At 43.7% G+C, this 17,598-nt stretch overlaps 1 protein-coding gene across 1 annotated transcript; it reads left to right on the forward strand.

Annotated features, from left to right (window-relative positions):
* Window positions 1-5,120: 5,120 nt before the first annotated feature.
* PHLDA1 (pleckstrin homology like domain family A member 1) lies at window positions 5,121-10,329 on the forward strand. Its single transcript, XM_030548698.1, has 2 exons — window positions 5,121-5,799; window positions 6,346-10,329. Exon 1 carries the CDS (start codon window positions 5,320-5,322, stop codon window positions 5,764-5,766), a length of 447 nt encoding a protein of 148 aa, XP_030404558.1. The 5' UTR covers window positions 5,121-5,319; the 3' UTR covers window positions 5,767-5,799; window positions 6,346-10,329.
* Window positions 10,330-17,598: the final 7,269 nt, after the last annotated feature.

The raw sequence follows: 17,598 nt of genomic DNA on the forward strand, positions 1-17,598 counted from the left end.
CCTAAAACTTCATCCCCTCCCTGGGTTGCCTGGAGGGACTTCACCAATTCCCTGGTGAACACAGATCCAAACCCCTTGGATCTTAAAACAAGGAGAAATCAATCAGGTTCTTAAAAAGAAAAATTTTAATTAAAGAAAGAAAAGGTGAAAATTATCTCTGTAAAATCAGGATGGGAAATGCTTTACAGGGTAATCAGATTCCTATAGACCAGAGGGGGGCCTCCCTAGCCTTATGCTCAAAGTTACAGCAGACAGAGGTAAAATCCTTCCAGCAAAAAGAAACATTTTCAAGTTGAGGAAACAAAAATAAGACTAACACGCCTTGCCTGGCCAATTACTTACAAGTTTGAAACATAAGAGACTGATTCAGAAAGATTTGTAGAGCCTGGATGGACGTCTGGTCCCTCTTAGTCCCAAGAGCGAACAACAGCAACACAAAGAGCACAAACAAAAGACTTCCCTCCACCAAGATTTGAAAGTATCTTATCCCCCTATTGGTCCTCTGGTCAGGTGTCAGCCAGGTTTACTGAGCTTCTTAACTCTTTACAGGTAAAAGAGACATTAACCCTTAACTGTTTATGACAGAAGCCCTTCCAGTAAGAGCCTATCATGAAACTCGCTATCAATTAATAAATTCTACCACCGTCCCCTTTCTACCAAAGAAAGTAGTTAAGAGCACCACGCTTCATCAGAACAAATCTTGTGAGGAAATACAAGACCAGTAGGGGAACAGGAAACATTGCAGATAGTACCTTTGCTTTCTCTGTGCTCTTTTTGAGCCCATTCTCTGTAGTTCCCAAAACCATTGCCAAATTTCCCTTAAGCCTCACATAATAAATATGTTCTACGGGTTTTCAGGCACATCAGTCTTCGGCTTTCAAAGTTAGGAGCCTTATAATATTGTGTACATAGGTGCAATGTCTGTACAACTGCACCCTTCTATCAGCAACTTCTCGGGGCAAGAGAACAATAGGGGAAAATACCAGAAGAATGAGAGGACCTACCTATCATCTATATTTTCAAGGATCAGGTTCAGAATCCTTCCATCTTGCAGTATTAAAGTTTGGCACTAGGAGGCATCTGAACATCAGGTATATCCAAAGAGCTTAGCAAACTAGGAGCGTGTAGAAACCTTGCATAGAATTTATTAGAACTACAGTAAAGCAAGTAGCTTTGGATCCCTTTGTGAGACAGAGGCCCCTTGGCCCCTATTTCTTGGAAACAGCACTCACTTTAGACTCTACAAACGTACTACACCAAACACATCTTACAGGATGTTAGTCTATAAAGAGTAACCTCTGTCTACAGAAAGCTTGTAACTTGTCAAGACTCGGAAGCATCGTGAGGTGTATATACGGGCAATATTTAAGGAATAATGTATTTATTGAAAGCCTTCTTTATGGACTGGAATAAAAATTAGTTACTAGGGGTACTGTTTCTGAGGGTTTGTCTACACTGTCAAATTTTGTCCCCCAAAACTGCCTTTTGGCAACATTGTACACACTATGATGGGACTTTTGTCACAAAAAATGCTCAGTTTTGGTGACAAAACCCTTCCACCCCTTTTGTCTTTTCTTCTCCCGTTATTGTTGACAAAAAGCCAGCGTAGACACTGCTGATTGTTTTGTCCATAAAACTGGCTTCTGCCAGTATCCCACAATGCCTGCCCTGATTGCTCTGCTCAGTGTTTTGATCTCTGCTGCCCTGTGGGCTTGCGCCCCTCCCCATTCAAATCTCCAGGAAGTATCTGTGTGCTGCTCCATTTGGGGAACAAACAGAGAGCAAATCATTGGAATGCTCCTGTTCTGCCTCGCACTAGGAACACAGAAGTAGGAAGCCCACTGCTGCAGGAGGAGGGGGACAGACTGCTGTGTTGCTTTGCCATTCCTCAACATGGAGAGCTAACAGAGCTGCTCAAGATGCTGCTCTCAGCAGCTGAGGGGGCTGTGGGAGAACTCAGAGAATCCCAAAATGCGCAGCAATTAGCTCTTCCTTCCCACAGCATTGCAGTGTGGGATACATACCCATGGTGCATTGCTCACCCTGTTGATGATGGTGTCCCTCATGTGGACATAACCTATTGACAGAGGGAGCAGGTGTGAACACTCTTTGGAGACTTTTGTTTTGTTGACTTTTGGGTGTCCACATAAGTTTTGTCTACAAAACTTGGTAGTGTAGACAAGCCCTCAGGGATGACACATTCATGCAGGGGGAGTTGTCACCCCACCTTGTTTTAGCTGGGGAGGTAATGCAAAGCTCAGGGCTTGGCTACACTTGTGAGTTAGAGCACATTAAAGCAACCCCGGGCACCCTAGCTCACTCCCTGTCCACAATGGCAAGGCATGTAGAGCGCTCTGACTCCAGGGCTAGAGTGCTCCTGGTACTCCACCTCGGCAAGAAGATTAACACTTGGTGCACGTTGGCTGATACACCCAGGTGTCAGTGTGAACAAGGTGTTGCATTACTGCGCTTTGATCAGCCTCCATAAACATCCCATAATCCTCTTAAGTCAAGTGGCCCCTCTTGTCATTGTTTTGGAATTGTTGCAGGAATGCCAATACGCCCTTTGAAAGCTCTGTTTCTGACAACCGGCATGCTTATCTGCTCCGAGACAAAGCAACCATTACTGTAGAATGCTGTGTGTGAGAGAGAGAGGCGGGGGGGGGGCTGTTGCTGTCTGAACTTACAAGACAGCATGCTGACATGCTCTCACCCCCCCCACACTCTCTCTCTCCCCACATACACACAACACACTCCCTGTCACACTTCACCCCAGCCCCCTCATTTGAAAAGCATGTTGCAGCCACTTGCATTCTGGGATAGCTACCACAATACACTGCTCTCTGTGGCCATTGCAAGAGCTGCTAATGTGGCCACGCCACTGTGCTTGCAGCTGTCGGTGTGCACCAATTGCAATGCTTTCCATATTGCTCTACAAGGCTGGTTTAACTCAAAGCACTCTACATATGCAAGTGTAGCGATGCCTTCAGTTGTTTGGCCTTGCTCCCTCCCAAGCCTACCAACGGGAAATCATCAGAGATAACTACAAACAACTGAAACTACTTTGAGGTGGAAAAGGATCATTACAACAGACAGAGGTTTGCCCTGTCTGAATAGAAACAAAAGGCTGTTTTCAGTATAACACACAACGTGGAGAAGCATTTTGGATCCATTCACTGAGGAAGTCCCCTGAGGGGCAGAGGGGCTTTCATGAATGTTTGGATCCTCAGTCTTGTGAAACCAGCCAGCTCTACAACAGACTGAAATTTGTAGGGAAAACTTACTTCATATATTGATAAGTCTACAAGGTATGCAGTTTGTTTTTTGTGTTGTAACCCCTTACTTTTAACACTTTTTTCTAGTTTAAATTTTTATTCTCACTTAAATCAATGTTTGTTTTATTATAAGGGCTCAGAAGTGCTGTGTGGTTTCCAAGAGTGATAGATTAAGGTAAAACTTATAAACTGGGGTTCCCTGCACCTTGGGGTGTGAAAGATCTGGAATTTCTGTGAATAGCCAGTATCAGGGGCTGGAGATCATAGGGATACAATTCAAAGGGGACTGGTGTGCACCTCTTGTTAACCTGCAAGGTGAGGTTAGGGCTGGCAATTGGCAAGGTGAGTGCTTGAGTGTCTGAAAGGCTGGTTTTGTTAGGAAGCTGACACAGAGCCAGGGATAAGCAAGACAGATTCCTTCACGCTGGAGGCAAGGCGTAATATGGTAACTCTCAGTCCTGGGTGCCCCGAGAACCATCACACAAATTACAGCAGTTTGAGTGGGTACTTATGCAGGAATGACAGTATATAGGTCAAAACTGTTGAGGCATCCAGTCTAGTTCACCATATTGTTCTTGTTCTTCTCAGACATTATTTCAAAAAGCTGCAAAGGAGTTGTGTTTCATAAAGTAGAGTCTAATTCCACTATCAGTCTAGGCCCATACATATTGTTCCACTTTGAAAGTAAAGACTTGGATCTTCAGCTGTTTACAATTTGGTATTTTACTGTAGGTCCAAGTAACCTACAGTGGCTGTCTACAACTGCTACAGCAGCACAGCTCCCAGGGTACTGTGGTGTAGATGCTTCCCCTGTTGATATGTTGGGGGTTTTCTGGTGCCCTGGTTAATCCACCTGTCTGAGAGGTGGTAGCTAGATCAACCAAAGAATTCTTCCATTGACCTAGACACGTATATCTACACCCAGGATTTGGTTGACCTAACCGCAGTGCTCAGGGCATGAAATTTTTCACAGCTCTGACCTAGCTGGGTTGCTCAATCTAATTTTTAAGACCAGCCCCTAGGGAAAAACTAGATAAAAAATTGGCTCTCTCCCTGTTTCCACTTAGGCTGGGTCCAGACTGGAGGTTTTGGTCTTGTTGTAGTGTATGTTCATCACCACCCTTGTAAATGCTGCTGGCCATATTTCAGGTTTGTTTCTTATAAGGTTTCTAAGGTGAATTAGACACAGACACAAAAGGTTTGTGATCTGGAACATACTTCAATGATGTTCATTAGCATTAGTGAGTAGGTGCTGGACAATTTGTGTGTGTGTGTGTGTGTGTGTGTGTGTGTGTGGTGGGGGCTGAGAGCCATTGAACCAAACTGTAAACCTTATGTATGATGGAGACCACTTCAAACCGCACCCCCATTTCCAGCAACTATGACTGTAAATAGTCTGAGAGCTGCCTCTTAATAATAATAAATAATTACTAAAGACACCTAGCTTTTATAGAAAGCTTTTCAGCCTTTGATCTCACTTTTTTTCTGGAGCGGGCCAGGGGCTCTGATGACGCTACAGCAACAATAAATGAAACTGTTTAGTCAGTAGCAGACTGTAAGCAGAAGAGAAAATAGCAGTGGTCGGATTTAACCATCACCCGGACTGCCGGGGAGCGGATGAAGGCGAAGTGTCAGCCGATTTCCCACCCTAGCCAGAACAAGGGCCAAGCCCATCAGGGTGACAGCGAAGGGAGGCGCCTGCCAGGAAGCGCGCCGCGAGGCAGCCCCATATTTGGAAGGGAACCCAGGGAAGCGGGGGCGTGAGAAAGGAACGTGGCTTTGCCGGAGCTGGGCTTCCCCTTCGCCGGGTGTCACTCCGGGCTAGGCGAAGCGCGCTGCGAGGCGGAGCCGCCAGCCTGAGCGCCCAGAGCCGGACGCCGGCTGCGCACGGCCGCTTGCTGCCCACGATCTTCCCGGCTTTGCCGGAGCCTGGCCGCTCGCCGCCATCCGCTTCGGGCGCGGGGAGGAAAGGGCCCGGCTGCTGCCTGCCCTGCCGGGAGGAGGCTCCGCGGCCAGCAGGCGCAAGCCGCCCCGTGCCAGGAGGATGCTGGAGAGCGGCTGCAAGGCGCTGAAGGAGGGCGTGCTGGAGAAGCGGAGCGACGGGCTGCTGCAGCTGTGGAAGAAGAAGCGCTGCATCCTGACCGAGGAAGGGCTGCTCCTCGTGCCCCCCAAGCAGCCGCAGCCGGGGCCCCCGGCCGCCGAGCCGCCGGCCGCCAAGATCAAGGAGCTGCACTTCTCCCACATGAAGACGGTGGACTGCGTGGAGCGGAAGGGCAAGTACGTGTATTTCACCGTGGTCATGGCCGAGGGGAAGGAGATCGACTTTCGGGGCCCGCAGGAGCAGGGCTGGAATGCCGAGATCACGCTGCAGCTGGTGCAGTACAAGAATCGCCAGGCCATCCTGGCCGTCAAGTCCACCCGCCAGAAGCAGCAGCACCTGGTCCAGCAGCACCCGGGCCACCGCCTCCGCAGCGCCTCCAATTCCGCGTAGGGCGCCCGAGGGACCGGCCGCGGCCCAGCCCAGGTACCTCCCCGGGCTCCAAGGAATCCTGCCCCCTACCCTGCCAGCCCCAGGGCGCCGGGGAGCGTGGGAGCTGCGGGGCGCCAGAGCCAAGCCGGGAATCCCCGGATCCCTCCCTAGGGCTAAGCAGGTGGGCTCCCAAGGCACTGGGAGCCTTTACAAATCAAACCATCGCCCACTTACCGGCCTGGGACTCCGTCTGCCTGGGGGAGCGGGAAGAGTTTTCTCTGCTCTCAGCCCTTTCCTCCTCCCCTGGCACCTTCGAGGAGTTTCAGAGACAGCCGGGGAGCGCGGCTGATTTAGCGCTGCCTTTTGTGCCGCGGGTGAATGGTTTCTGAGCCCTGGCCTGTCCTTATACGCTCCGCCAGGAGCCCATATGATCTTCCATCTCCGGCCCATCCCTTTGTGCCTGGTTCACTGTTGCAGGACGGTGCACCTACCGTTTGTCATTCAGAAAACTTGTTCCAGGCAAAGGCAGGTTGGCTATCTGTGCACACACCATTTGTCAGCTCATTTCGATTCCCTTTCTTCTATATTGTTGTATCACAGGTTGATCCAAGCAGCACTTCAGGAAGTGAGACTGATGAGCAGCACATTTCTGTTGTGAGCATATTTCAGTGGATCGACAAACTTGGCAAACCGAGAAGAGCCGCGGATCAGGGAGACTGGAGAGCGTCAGGTCAACAGCCTGAAAACCCAGCGAGTTTTCTGCACAATCCCTTCCTTGGTGCGGGGAAAACATTTCAAGTCATATAGACTCTGAGTACTATTTATGAACCTTGGAAAGGATCATCTGGCATGATGGGGCTTCTAGGACACATGATGTACTGTAAATTTATTTTAAAGTGTTTTATTTTATGGTTATTTATTAGGGATTTTGTAAAAGGCTTATTTGCAAGACCTTTCTGAATGTAGGCCATTATCCAGAAATCAAATTCCAAATAGAAATTCAAAGCACACCTTAGCTCCCAGATATATTGCAACCTTTGGAGAGAGAGGGGGAGATTGTGGAAGAAGTGAATGATTTATATGACCATGAATGTTGGGTGGTTTTCCACATGGAATGCAATAGTTTTCATTTCTCCCCAAAATATTGTTTTAGAAACTGTTGTTGTGTTAATGTGGAAAGTATAATGCATGGTTTAGAATTAGGACAAAGATCTTAATGCACAATAAATTGCTTCTCTCCAAGGGTTGGAACCTGATGTCAAGGTTATTATTCTTTTTTAACCTATAAATATGGGGGAAGAGTATTACATTTTATACACAATTCAGTTATACAGAATTGATAATCTGATTCATTATTATTAGATAAAATACCTTAGTTTCATTTGTCATATACAGCAGTTGAAGAGGGAACTCTGACCAATTTGATTTGTGATATGAGAATGTCATGTTAAAATTATATCAATTTTATGTGCTCGGTTATTTTGTGTTATGAAAATGGTTGTAAGAGCTGAGAACTATTTATTAAAACTTCTGTACATTTGAGTTCAGGGCTCTCTTGGTGCAGAAGGTTTATGAAAGGACCATGTCCCTGACCTTTTTCTGACAGATTCTAAAGCCCATCTTGTAAATGTCTTAAAGTGTTCAAATGAGTCATTTCAGTCATAATTTTCCTAAACTGAAAAATGCTATATTGCTGAGATAAACAAGCTTATTTTGGTGTGTAATATTACCAGCTGTTGAGAGATGTGTTGGGATCTTGTCTGCATTATGTTAATGAACCCCATGAAGTTAGAAAACAAAGTACTAGGCATATGTGTCTTCCTTCTCCTGTTGAAATCAATGAGAGTTTTGCTGTTGATTTCAGCATATGAGGTAACTAGACCCTGATCCAGAAAAACAAGTTATGCCCGTGATCATGTGCTTTACTGGATTGGGCCCTTAATGTGGTGGATCATTTTGCACTGCTGTAGTTAAAGCTCTTTGCTTTGAAATAAATAGGGAGTTGTCCTTAAAAATCTGATAGTACGATTTGGCCTTTTATTGCTAAGTCAAGGTACAGAGCCTCAGCCATGGAACTATTTCTTTTTACCAGCTCAGTAGGGAAATTGCTCTGCTATGCCCGTTTATAAGCTATGCAAATGTAAACAGAGACTAAAAGTAATATGTTTAGAACTTTTGATTTGTAGCTTTACCTTAAAAAGAATACTGGATAGAAGAAATCATGAAAGTGACACAGTGAGATCTTACCCTTCAAATGCAATGCTTGGTTTATCTCCTAATTTACTCCCCGTCTCACACTGAGGTCCAGTCCTGCAAGCTGCTGAATTCATTCTGCTCCCCTTTATCTTACAGGGTATTCAGGGTACTGAACCCCTTCCAGGGTGATGAAACATTATTTAGCCCTGTTCTGCAAACATGTAAGTAGCCCCATTAATGTCACTGAGACTACACATGTGAATAAAGTTAAGCAAGTGTTAACAGAATTAAGGCCCAGACCTGCAAACCCTCATGTGACCAGTCCCCGGGGGGCTATTGGAGTTCAGGCCCTTTGTGGGGATCTATATTGACTGGATTGGAATGGCAGGTTACAATTGCCCTAAGAGAGTCATTCCTTTGAGGCTAATTGACACTGAGAATGTTCAGCACGTTGCAGGACTGGACCCCCTCAGTCTAGGACGCAGGAAGGAAGGAGATGAAAAGATACCCTGCAAGTACAGCAGCTAGTTTTCACATCTCAATACATTTGCCATTCTCATTCTGCCAAATCTTAGGTGATTGTGCTGGAAGGGAGAGTTACAAAATAGACTGTAATTTGTAGTGGCTCCTTGAAAACCATTGCCCGTGACTGTGTAAAACATCTGCCTTTTAAAAAGTGCCTAAATATTGATTTGTGGAAAAACGTGACCTCTTTTTCAGAGCCATTAATTACAGTTTATCAGGTAGCTAATCCACTCTTTCAGATATACACCTATAGCACTGGAAATTCACCTATCAAAACATGCATTTAACCAGGTAAAGAATAAATGTAATTATTCAAAATATGTCTCTCTGTGATCCAAGATATGTAATTTCCCTGGGAGATGGAGTCATTCCTATCCTACAGAAACCTGATCCAAAGCCCACTGAAGTCAAGACTCCTTCCGATGCTACAAGGACTTCCATTGAGTTTGGCAGGCTTTGGATCAGGCCCTAAATCATTTAATTTTATCATTTTCCCTCAAAGTGCTTCTGCTTTTAAAAACAAACAAGGGCATTTTTTAAAGGTTTAAATAACATTAAGGTTCTGTCTCAAACTGATGAAAGGCAGGACTTTCAAAATCAAGTCTGATGGCATCATTAGCTCACACTTTGATACATTTTCCCTCCAAGTTGAAATCAAAGTGTCCTCTTTCACGTTGCATGTCTTAGTTTATATTGGGTTGAGACAGGCTCTTTCTGTATTATTTGAACATCTATCTTAAATGTAATAATCTTTATCATGAACAAACTGTTGCTTGTTGATACTGCCAAATGTGTTACTTATTTCCCCTTACGTTGTTTAAAACGTTGCCGTCAGCTCAGGTGCTGCTGTGACAGGTGAGCACATCACAAAATCCACTTCTGAGTTGGCATCTGTGCTTGTGGTATAAGTAGAAGGTCCAGTGGTTGGCTGGGATGAGGGGGTTCACTTCCCTCAGCTCAGGATTGAGGCGGTGTGAGGCAGCTTGGCACATGTTGCTGCTCATGCCATCCCAGTGTCAATAAGACTTCAATCTCTGAGGCATTCAATCTGGCAGCTTTCTCAAGCACTAAATTTACTATGCTCTTCTTGAGGAAAGTAGCAATATAGACCAAAAATTCATCTGGACTTGTAAAGATAAATGTTTGTTTTGTTCTTTTCCTACTGAACAGTCTTCATTGACTCTACGTGGTTAGATATTGATTGTCACCTACATGTTCTTTGTCAGTGGTAACTACTCAAATAGGTCCAATGGGTCCTACCATTCATGGCAGAACAACATGCATAATCCAACTCAAGGTTTACGAGTGAAGTAAGCATGATAGCCCCTCCCTTTAATGGAAGAAGGATAGAATGGGTGTAGGACTCAAACGAATTTAATAGAAAACAAACTACAGTGCCAGTGAAACAAAAAGAGGTGCTCAGTGTAGCTAGTAGCAGTGTGGAAAGCTGGTTAATAAAGAGGTCAACCTTTTATGTCTTAGTAGAAGACATTGGTGCAAACTGAATGTGCCTGCATGTAAGGAGGGGCAGGATTTGGCAAGGAAATTCAAGCTGTGGTGACCATTCTGTAGCGTAATAACTTTGTACTCAGAAGCAAGAAGTTCAGCCAAATGTGATCTCCATACCATCCTGAAGTAGCTCCTCTTCTTTAAAGTTCATGATCTGTAACTGCTGGCTTCTGACCATTAGCTGCAGTGATGTACCAAATGTTTTCTAGCATATCCCATCGTTAGCTGAAATATTGGTGTTGTCAAATTTGTGTGTAAATACGACTCATAAATGATTTCTGAGAGATGTGACTTATTTTTCATATTTTTCAAAATGCATTCCATTTCAAATAAAGAGGTATCTATTGAAATGAATTGGTGCCATGTTGAAGGAACTATCCTTTGGGGCTATAGCTTCTTAGCTTACAAATGTTTAAGGGGCTGATCTAGAGCCCACTAAAGTTAATGAAAGTCTTTTCATTGACCTGAATATGCTCTAGAAGAGGCTTGTGGGTTCTTTTTTTGAAAGACAACATGAGTTCACAACAACTATTTACCTAGAGCTTTCCTAAAAGAACAGCTGATTGAATTAACAGTGTCATCCAGTAACTTTTCTACATACAGCACAGTTGTAAGGTGTTAGGTTTTGTAGCTTGTGCATGGGTGGACTGCTCTTTGATTTCAGTGGGGCTCTGCTTGGCACAGGAGTTCACCAATATGCAACAAGTTGCAGGACAGAGGCCTCCTCAGACTGTAATCGTTATCAGTGAGCATGGTGATCTCTATGTATGAGGTAGAGAAGCTGGGTAAGAGTCTAAAGAGCAGCATGAGATTTGCCTTGTTCTTCTATCAGCATCTAAAAGCAGGGGCGGCTCTAGACATTTTGCCACCCCAAGCAGGGCGGCGTGTCGCGGGGGGCGCTTTGCCGGTCGCCGGGAGGGCGGCAGGTGACTCCGGTGGACCTCTGGCAGGAGTGCCTGCGGAGGGTCCACTGGTTCCACGGCTCCGGTGGACCTCCTACATGGGAAGTCCACCGGAGCCGTGGGACCAGCGGACCCTCTGCAGGCACTCCTGCCGGAGGTCCACTGGAGCCGCCTGCCACCCTCCCGGCGACCGACAGAGTGCCCCCCGCGGCATGCCACCCCAAGCACGCGCTTGGCGTGCTGGGGCCTGGAGCCGCCCCTGTCTAAAAGCCTCTGATGGAATTTCAAGTAAGCTTTAAGTAGCCCGGAAAGGACACTTCAAACATTAAGAGTATCCTCTTACAACAGCACTGGTTCCTTATATGTGACAAGGAATGATGTGTGAAAAGAAGAATGTGCAACTGCCACTGTTGCTTTTGGAGTCTCTGTGGAATGATAAGTCTTCAGGTGTGTCGTGCTGCCTCAGTGAAGTTAAGCTGTGTTACCATGACATTTGATATTTAGCACTACCAATTGTATTAAGTTCAGTCGCACAATTCGTTCTTTGGCTCTCTTGTAAGTATATATAACAACACACATTTGCCAGGCTCTTTTATTTGTGAGTCACCAAACATATCTGCTCTAATGTATATTTCAAGAGATGTTCAGGCCAAAATTTTCAAATATAGGTGCCTAAAGTGTAAGCACTTTGATTCATAAACAACTTTATTTTTAGAGGTGCCAAGTGCCCGCTTCTCCCTCTGAGCCACTGGTGCCCAGCTACTTCTAAAAATCAGACCACTTTTAATTAGGTGTCTGTAGATTTAGTTGCTTAAATGCTAAGCTCCTAAGGTTGAGAATGTTGCTTGCAGCTTTTAAAGGGTGGTATCAGCTATTACCTGGTAATTGTAGCTTGAAAAACATGTAAAAATATATTTAACAAAAAGGAATAGGAATACATAATAAAAGAAGAGTTTTGAAAAGAAGCTCAATCTATTAGCTTGACAAAGAGAAGGTTAAGGGATGACTTGTCATAGTATCTACCTGGGCTACAAATATTTGAAGTTGGGCTCTTCAGTCTAGCAGACAAAAGGTATAACAAGAGTCAATGGCTGGAAATCAAAGTTAGACTCATTAACGGTCAGGATTATTAACCATTAAAACAACTTACCAAGGGTTGCTCATGGTGGATTTTCCATCACTAGCAATTTTTAAAGCAAGATTGGCTGTTTTTCTAAAAGATCTGCTCTGGTGCAAATAGAAATTATTTTGGGGAAGTCCTATGGCCTGGGTCATGCAGAATTCCCAGCAATTCCTTCTGGCCTTAAAATCTATGAATAATTTGTCATTTTCAGTGTTTCCACTAAAGATGACATTAATCTCTGTGTGTAGGGCACCACCCACAAGATCTATGCCCATTTGAGTCCTATATAAGTCTTATTGTGCTGCCTTCAGTTAGACTTCAGATAGGCCTTGTGTGGCCGTTGTGCACAGAAGTGAAGTTCATCCTACGTGAACTGGGCTGTTGTCTTCCTCCACAGGGGCAATCATTTTAATAAAGCCTTCCAGAAAGAGTTTACTTTGATGTAAAGTAAGATGGAAAGAACACTATATAAAAACATTAGGAATCATTGCAAGATGTAAAGGTAGGATTTATTGGCCTGATCTGAAACCCACTGAACTCAATAGGAATCTTTCCATTGATTAAAATAGACTTTGGCTAAAGACCCATAAGCAGATTTTTGGTGTTGTGCATATATGCATTTAATTATTTTTATTTGTGTGTTTTTTCTTTTGGTTTGTTTAGTTCTTTTGTGTGAACTTAAATTATTAAACCAGCTCTTAAATTCAGTCATTTTCTAAATGACTGAATTTAGAACAGTGACACTTCGATTCCTAAATGCTTTCACTATCACTTTGCCATCGTTGTGAAAATGGCGGCTTCCCTTTTTTAAAACATGACACTTTCCCCATGATTTACTTGTTTGCAATTAGATGCTGTGATGAGAATAAGTATTCTGGGTTTTTGCTTTCAATTTCTACAGTAAAACTTGGACAAAGATAATTGGAACGTGAAATGATTCATGTTGTTTTCTAAGGGTTTGGCTACACTTGCGAGTTACAGCGCAATAAAGGAGCCCCCTGCACACTAGCTCACTCCCCCCGTCCACACTGGCAAGGCATGTAGAGCACCTGGACTCTGCGGCTAGAGCTCTGCTGGTACTCCACCTCAGCGAGTGGAATAATGTTTGCTGCATCCCGCATTTTGACTTCCCCTACGGTGATCTTCTGGTCTGGGAAAATGATCCCAGCTTGCAGCTTCCTGAAGAGGCCAGTGTTCCAAAAGATGTGTGCATCATGCACCTTTCTGGGCCAGCCTGTGTTAATGTCAATGAAACTCCTATGGTGATCCACAAGTGCTTGGAGAACCATAGAGAAATACCCCTTCCAATTAACATATGCAGAAGCTAGATGGGCTGGTGCCAGAATTGGAATATGCATCCTATCTATTGCCCCTCTGCAGTTAGGGAAACCCATTTGTGCAAAGCCATCCACAATGTCCTGCACGTTACCCAGAGTCATGGTTCTTCTGAGCAGGATGCAATTAATGGCCCTGCAAACTTGCATCAACACGATTCCAATGGTCAACTTTCCCACTCCAAACTGGTTAGCGACCAATCGGTAGCTGTATGGAGTTGCCAGCTTCCAGATTGCAATAGCCACCCACTTCTCCACCATCAGGAAAGCTCTCAATCTTGTGTCCTTGCGCCGCAGGGTGGGGGCGAGCTCATCACTCAGTCCCATGAAAGTGGCTTTTCTCATCTGAAAGTTCTGCAGCCACTGCTCATCATCCCAGACTTGCATGACTATGTGATCCCACCACTCAGTCCTTGTTTCCTGAGCCCAAAAGTGGCGTTCCACTGTGGTGAGCATATATGTGAATGCCCCAAGCAAACTTGTGTCGTATGCGTTACTCGAGTCGATATCATTGGAGCCCTCACTGTCACTTTGGATCCTAAAGAATAACTTGACTGCCAAATGTGACGTGCTGGCGAGACTCGTCAGCATACTCCTCAGCAATTCAGGCTCCATTCCCACAGACCGAAAGGGAAGATAGAGTGTGCAGTACAAAAAACATTGAAAGATGGTGCCAAATGTGGATGGAAGCACAGGGACTGCTGGGCTGTGAAGTAATGCATCACAGAGCACTGGGACAGGACCTAGAATGCCCCACAGCCCCGCCCCCTTCCCACAAGCCACAGCGCCAGAATGGGAAGAGGTGCTGTGTGGGATAGCTGCCCATAATGCACTGCTCTCAGTGCTGCTGCAAGTGCCACAAATGTGGCCACGCCAGTGCTCAAGCAGCTGTCAATGTGGACAGACTGCAGTGCTTTCCCTACTGCGCTCTCCAAAGGCGGGTTTAACTCACAGCGCTCTACATCTGCAAATGTAGCCATGCCCTAAGTGGAAATGACCTTTTAAAAACATAAACAGTCTTTTCACCTACGCTCTTTTAATAGCATCAAGAGTAATAAGAAATGACAACTTGGGTTCTTCTAAGCAATTTTATTTAACAGTTACAAAAAATGTTGGGGGAAGGCGCTGGGGTTTTGTTTTTTAATATGTTTCTATCCATTGATTTCATTTAGAGATTTTGAATTGTGAAATATAGACACTGGAAACATGTTACCAGCCAACTCCCAAGTTTGCTATGCTCACAGTACTGCTTTCTTCTTATGAGGGTGGAAAACCTGAGAACTAAAGACTAAGGACTAGATCTTGCAAAGATCTGAGTACTCTCAAGACCTACTTACTTTGAAGATGATCGAGGTGCTCAGCACCTCACATGAGTGCTCAGAAACCTGCAGGATCTTGACCTAATTTTTCATTCTGAATTTACAAAGGAAATACCTGAATGATGTATCAGGGTGGCATTATTTCATAAACGAGCGCCAGTGCAAGGAAATCACTTTGCCAGATATAACACTCTTGAAGTACCTATACCATATGTATGCCCTAGCTTGATTGCCACACTTCTAAATTGTTGTTAGAAGACTTGCTAATAAAAACCAAGAAAGATGGTACTCCACTATATAGTTAAAAAAGAAAAAATCAAACCCAACCAGAATCATTTATTCCTCTATAGACAAATCACAGCCACTTTAAAAAGAGCAATTATACCATTCTGATACATAATCTACTAGCGTTATCCAGAGGTTGGCACGATATGTCTGTTTGGATATTACTTCGATGATTTACCTTTTGTTTAAAATGTACTCCTAACAACTCTGAATCTCTACATAAACGAAACAATTCTTATTGACCCTACTTTGCAATTTTATCTTGCAATAGCTGATTTAATCTAGTATTGTTGATTACCCTAGTAAATATATATGGAATGACTAACCACTATAATAAAACATACAGTATTTTGTGGTTTCTATGTAAAGGCACCAACATTACAACACATTTTGGCATCGTCCATTCCCAGTTTACAGCAAGATGAGGAAATCACTACTTTTGTAATAACAGTCTTGGCACTATTTTGTAAATATTGCTGATATATATGACTGGTCATATGTTTTTGATCATCACTTATTATAGTCAAATGTTGGGTCAGGTTATGAGTAAAATGGGATCGTAAAACTGATCATAGTTATTTTTTTTTCTGTGCCATATGTAACTGAACAGCCAAGTTTTTTCCCCATTAGCATCTATTGCAATTTATGAAGATAAAATGCATTGTCTAATAAAAAGAAGGGTTCTAGAATTCTTTGACTCAAAGACCAGAAACAGATTAAAGGGCTGATCTGAAGCTGATTAAGGCAAAGACTCCCATTTACTTCACCAGGCTTTAGCCCTGTGTATAATCCTTACAGGAGTGCCTTCTCGTTCCACGCATTTATAGTATCACCGTTTTACAGGTGAGGAAGCTTGGATGCAGAGAGTTTGAGTCACTTGCCCAAGGCTTCCCAGGAGTCGCCTTATGTCACAGCGGAAGGATTAGATCCCAGATCTGCTGGATAGCCTGTGTTGAGCCTCTAAAATCAGATAATCCTTCCTCTCCAGTCCTGGTGAATAAAATCATCTCTTTAACCAGAGAACAGGCATAGCACATGAAGCAACGTGTGCTTCCTTGCGAGTATGCTGCCATCCACAGTGATGGAGTAGTTCATTCTCTATACCCGTCAATGGACTGGTCCTTAGGCCATATTGAAGTCAGTTGAAAGACTCCCACTAACATCAAAGGTCTTTAGTTTGGGTCCCAACTTACGTGACTTTCTGCCACTTAGGTACCAAATGTGAAATCGTTTGTGATGCAGATACTTGTCTGTTAGAAACTGGAGGCAGACGAGACCCCGAACAAGCAGCAGAGAGCTTTAGGTTATGAAATCAGCATCAGCATCAGCATATTACCAACACTAGCCACTGTCCAACCAGTGAGCTAGGGGTGAAAGGGCCTGTAGATGATTACCAGTTTCCTGAGTGATTAAAGTCCCTTCATTTACTTCATATTCCAAAGACAAGTAGAAGTTATGAGCAGCATAATCATTTAAAATGATTATTCAGATATGAATCCTATCCTCACCTTGCTTTTCCAGTGATAGAACTGATTGAACTAACTACAAAGAATATAGTTAAATAATAAAAATAGAATATTTTCCATATTTGTTTTGTTTAAGCACCCACCAGACAAAATTTGTTCACTTTGCTTTGAGCTATAAATTAAAAATATTGAGCTGAATTAATTTTGATGGAAACATTCATTACAAGTCTTCCCTCAACCCCCAGAAACAGTTGATGGAAACATAAGATTAGGGTAGCTCATAGACAACAGGTTTATCTTAATCCACTGCAGAACATTAATGGAATTTTGCAAGGCTAGCTCGTCCGCTTTTGCAAACAGCCCCTTAAATTGTTTGCAGAGTTGAAAAATATTTCAGACATTCTCCTGTGCCTGTGAAGTCACTGCAATGTGCAGATGACCTTCTTAGAAGCTGCTGCTTCTTCTTTTTGGCATATAAAATAAGATGAACATAAGAAAAATTATTCCTGAGAAAACCTTAAAGGAAAAGTTAATTATTTTCTGCTTTTTAGCAGAATTTTATCAATGTTAGCAAATCATGAAATGATGTCTTGAAACATAAATGCTCATAGTAGTCGGTTGTCTCATTTTATCATGGATTGTTAACATATCCTGTTTCACTAAGTTATGTTTCCCTGATATTCATTCCTAGTGCTTGGCTTTTTAACAAAGTCACCACTCTTGTCACAAGGCAGTGGGTTGCGTACTTGTCCTTTATATAAGTGGTGACTGAAAGATCAGCAATAGGAAAGTAATGCTGACAGCCTCAGTCTTTGACAGCAGATTGTCAGCATTCTTAACCGGGGCAGTGAGAGAGCCTGGGAAAAGTCTGCTATTTGTATGGGGTTCTCTAAAGAAAACTGTCCATTGGGAGCACAAGGAAATACAGAGAGATGGTCTGCTAATCAGTTTCCAAGTTGGAGATTGAATCATAAACATGAAGTATGTATTAATGACACTGCAGAGCTAAAAGTGGATGATCATATTCATGGACCACAAGCTGAAGAGTTAGTAAATATGAGATAGAGATATTTGATGGTTGGCAGTGTAATAATACATACTTTTATTTTCATGAGTCAGAGAAGGGGTAATAACTTGTAAGAAGAGGGGTGGGGGGAAGGGCTCAGTTTATTTTACAGTGTATGCACTTGAATT

The sequence above is a fragment of the Gopherus evgoodei genome, chromosome 1 (assembly GCF_007399415.2).
Source record: "Gopherus evgoodei ecotype Sinaloan lineage chromosome 1, rGopEvg1_v1.p, whole genome shotgun sequence".
NCBI lineage: Eukaryota > Metazoa > Chordata > Testudines > Testudinidae > Gopherus > Gopherus evgoodei.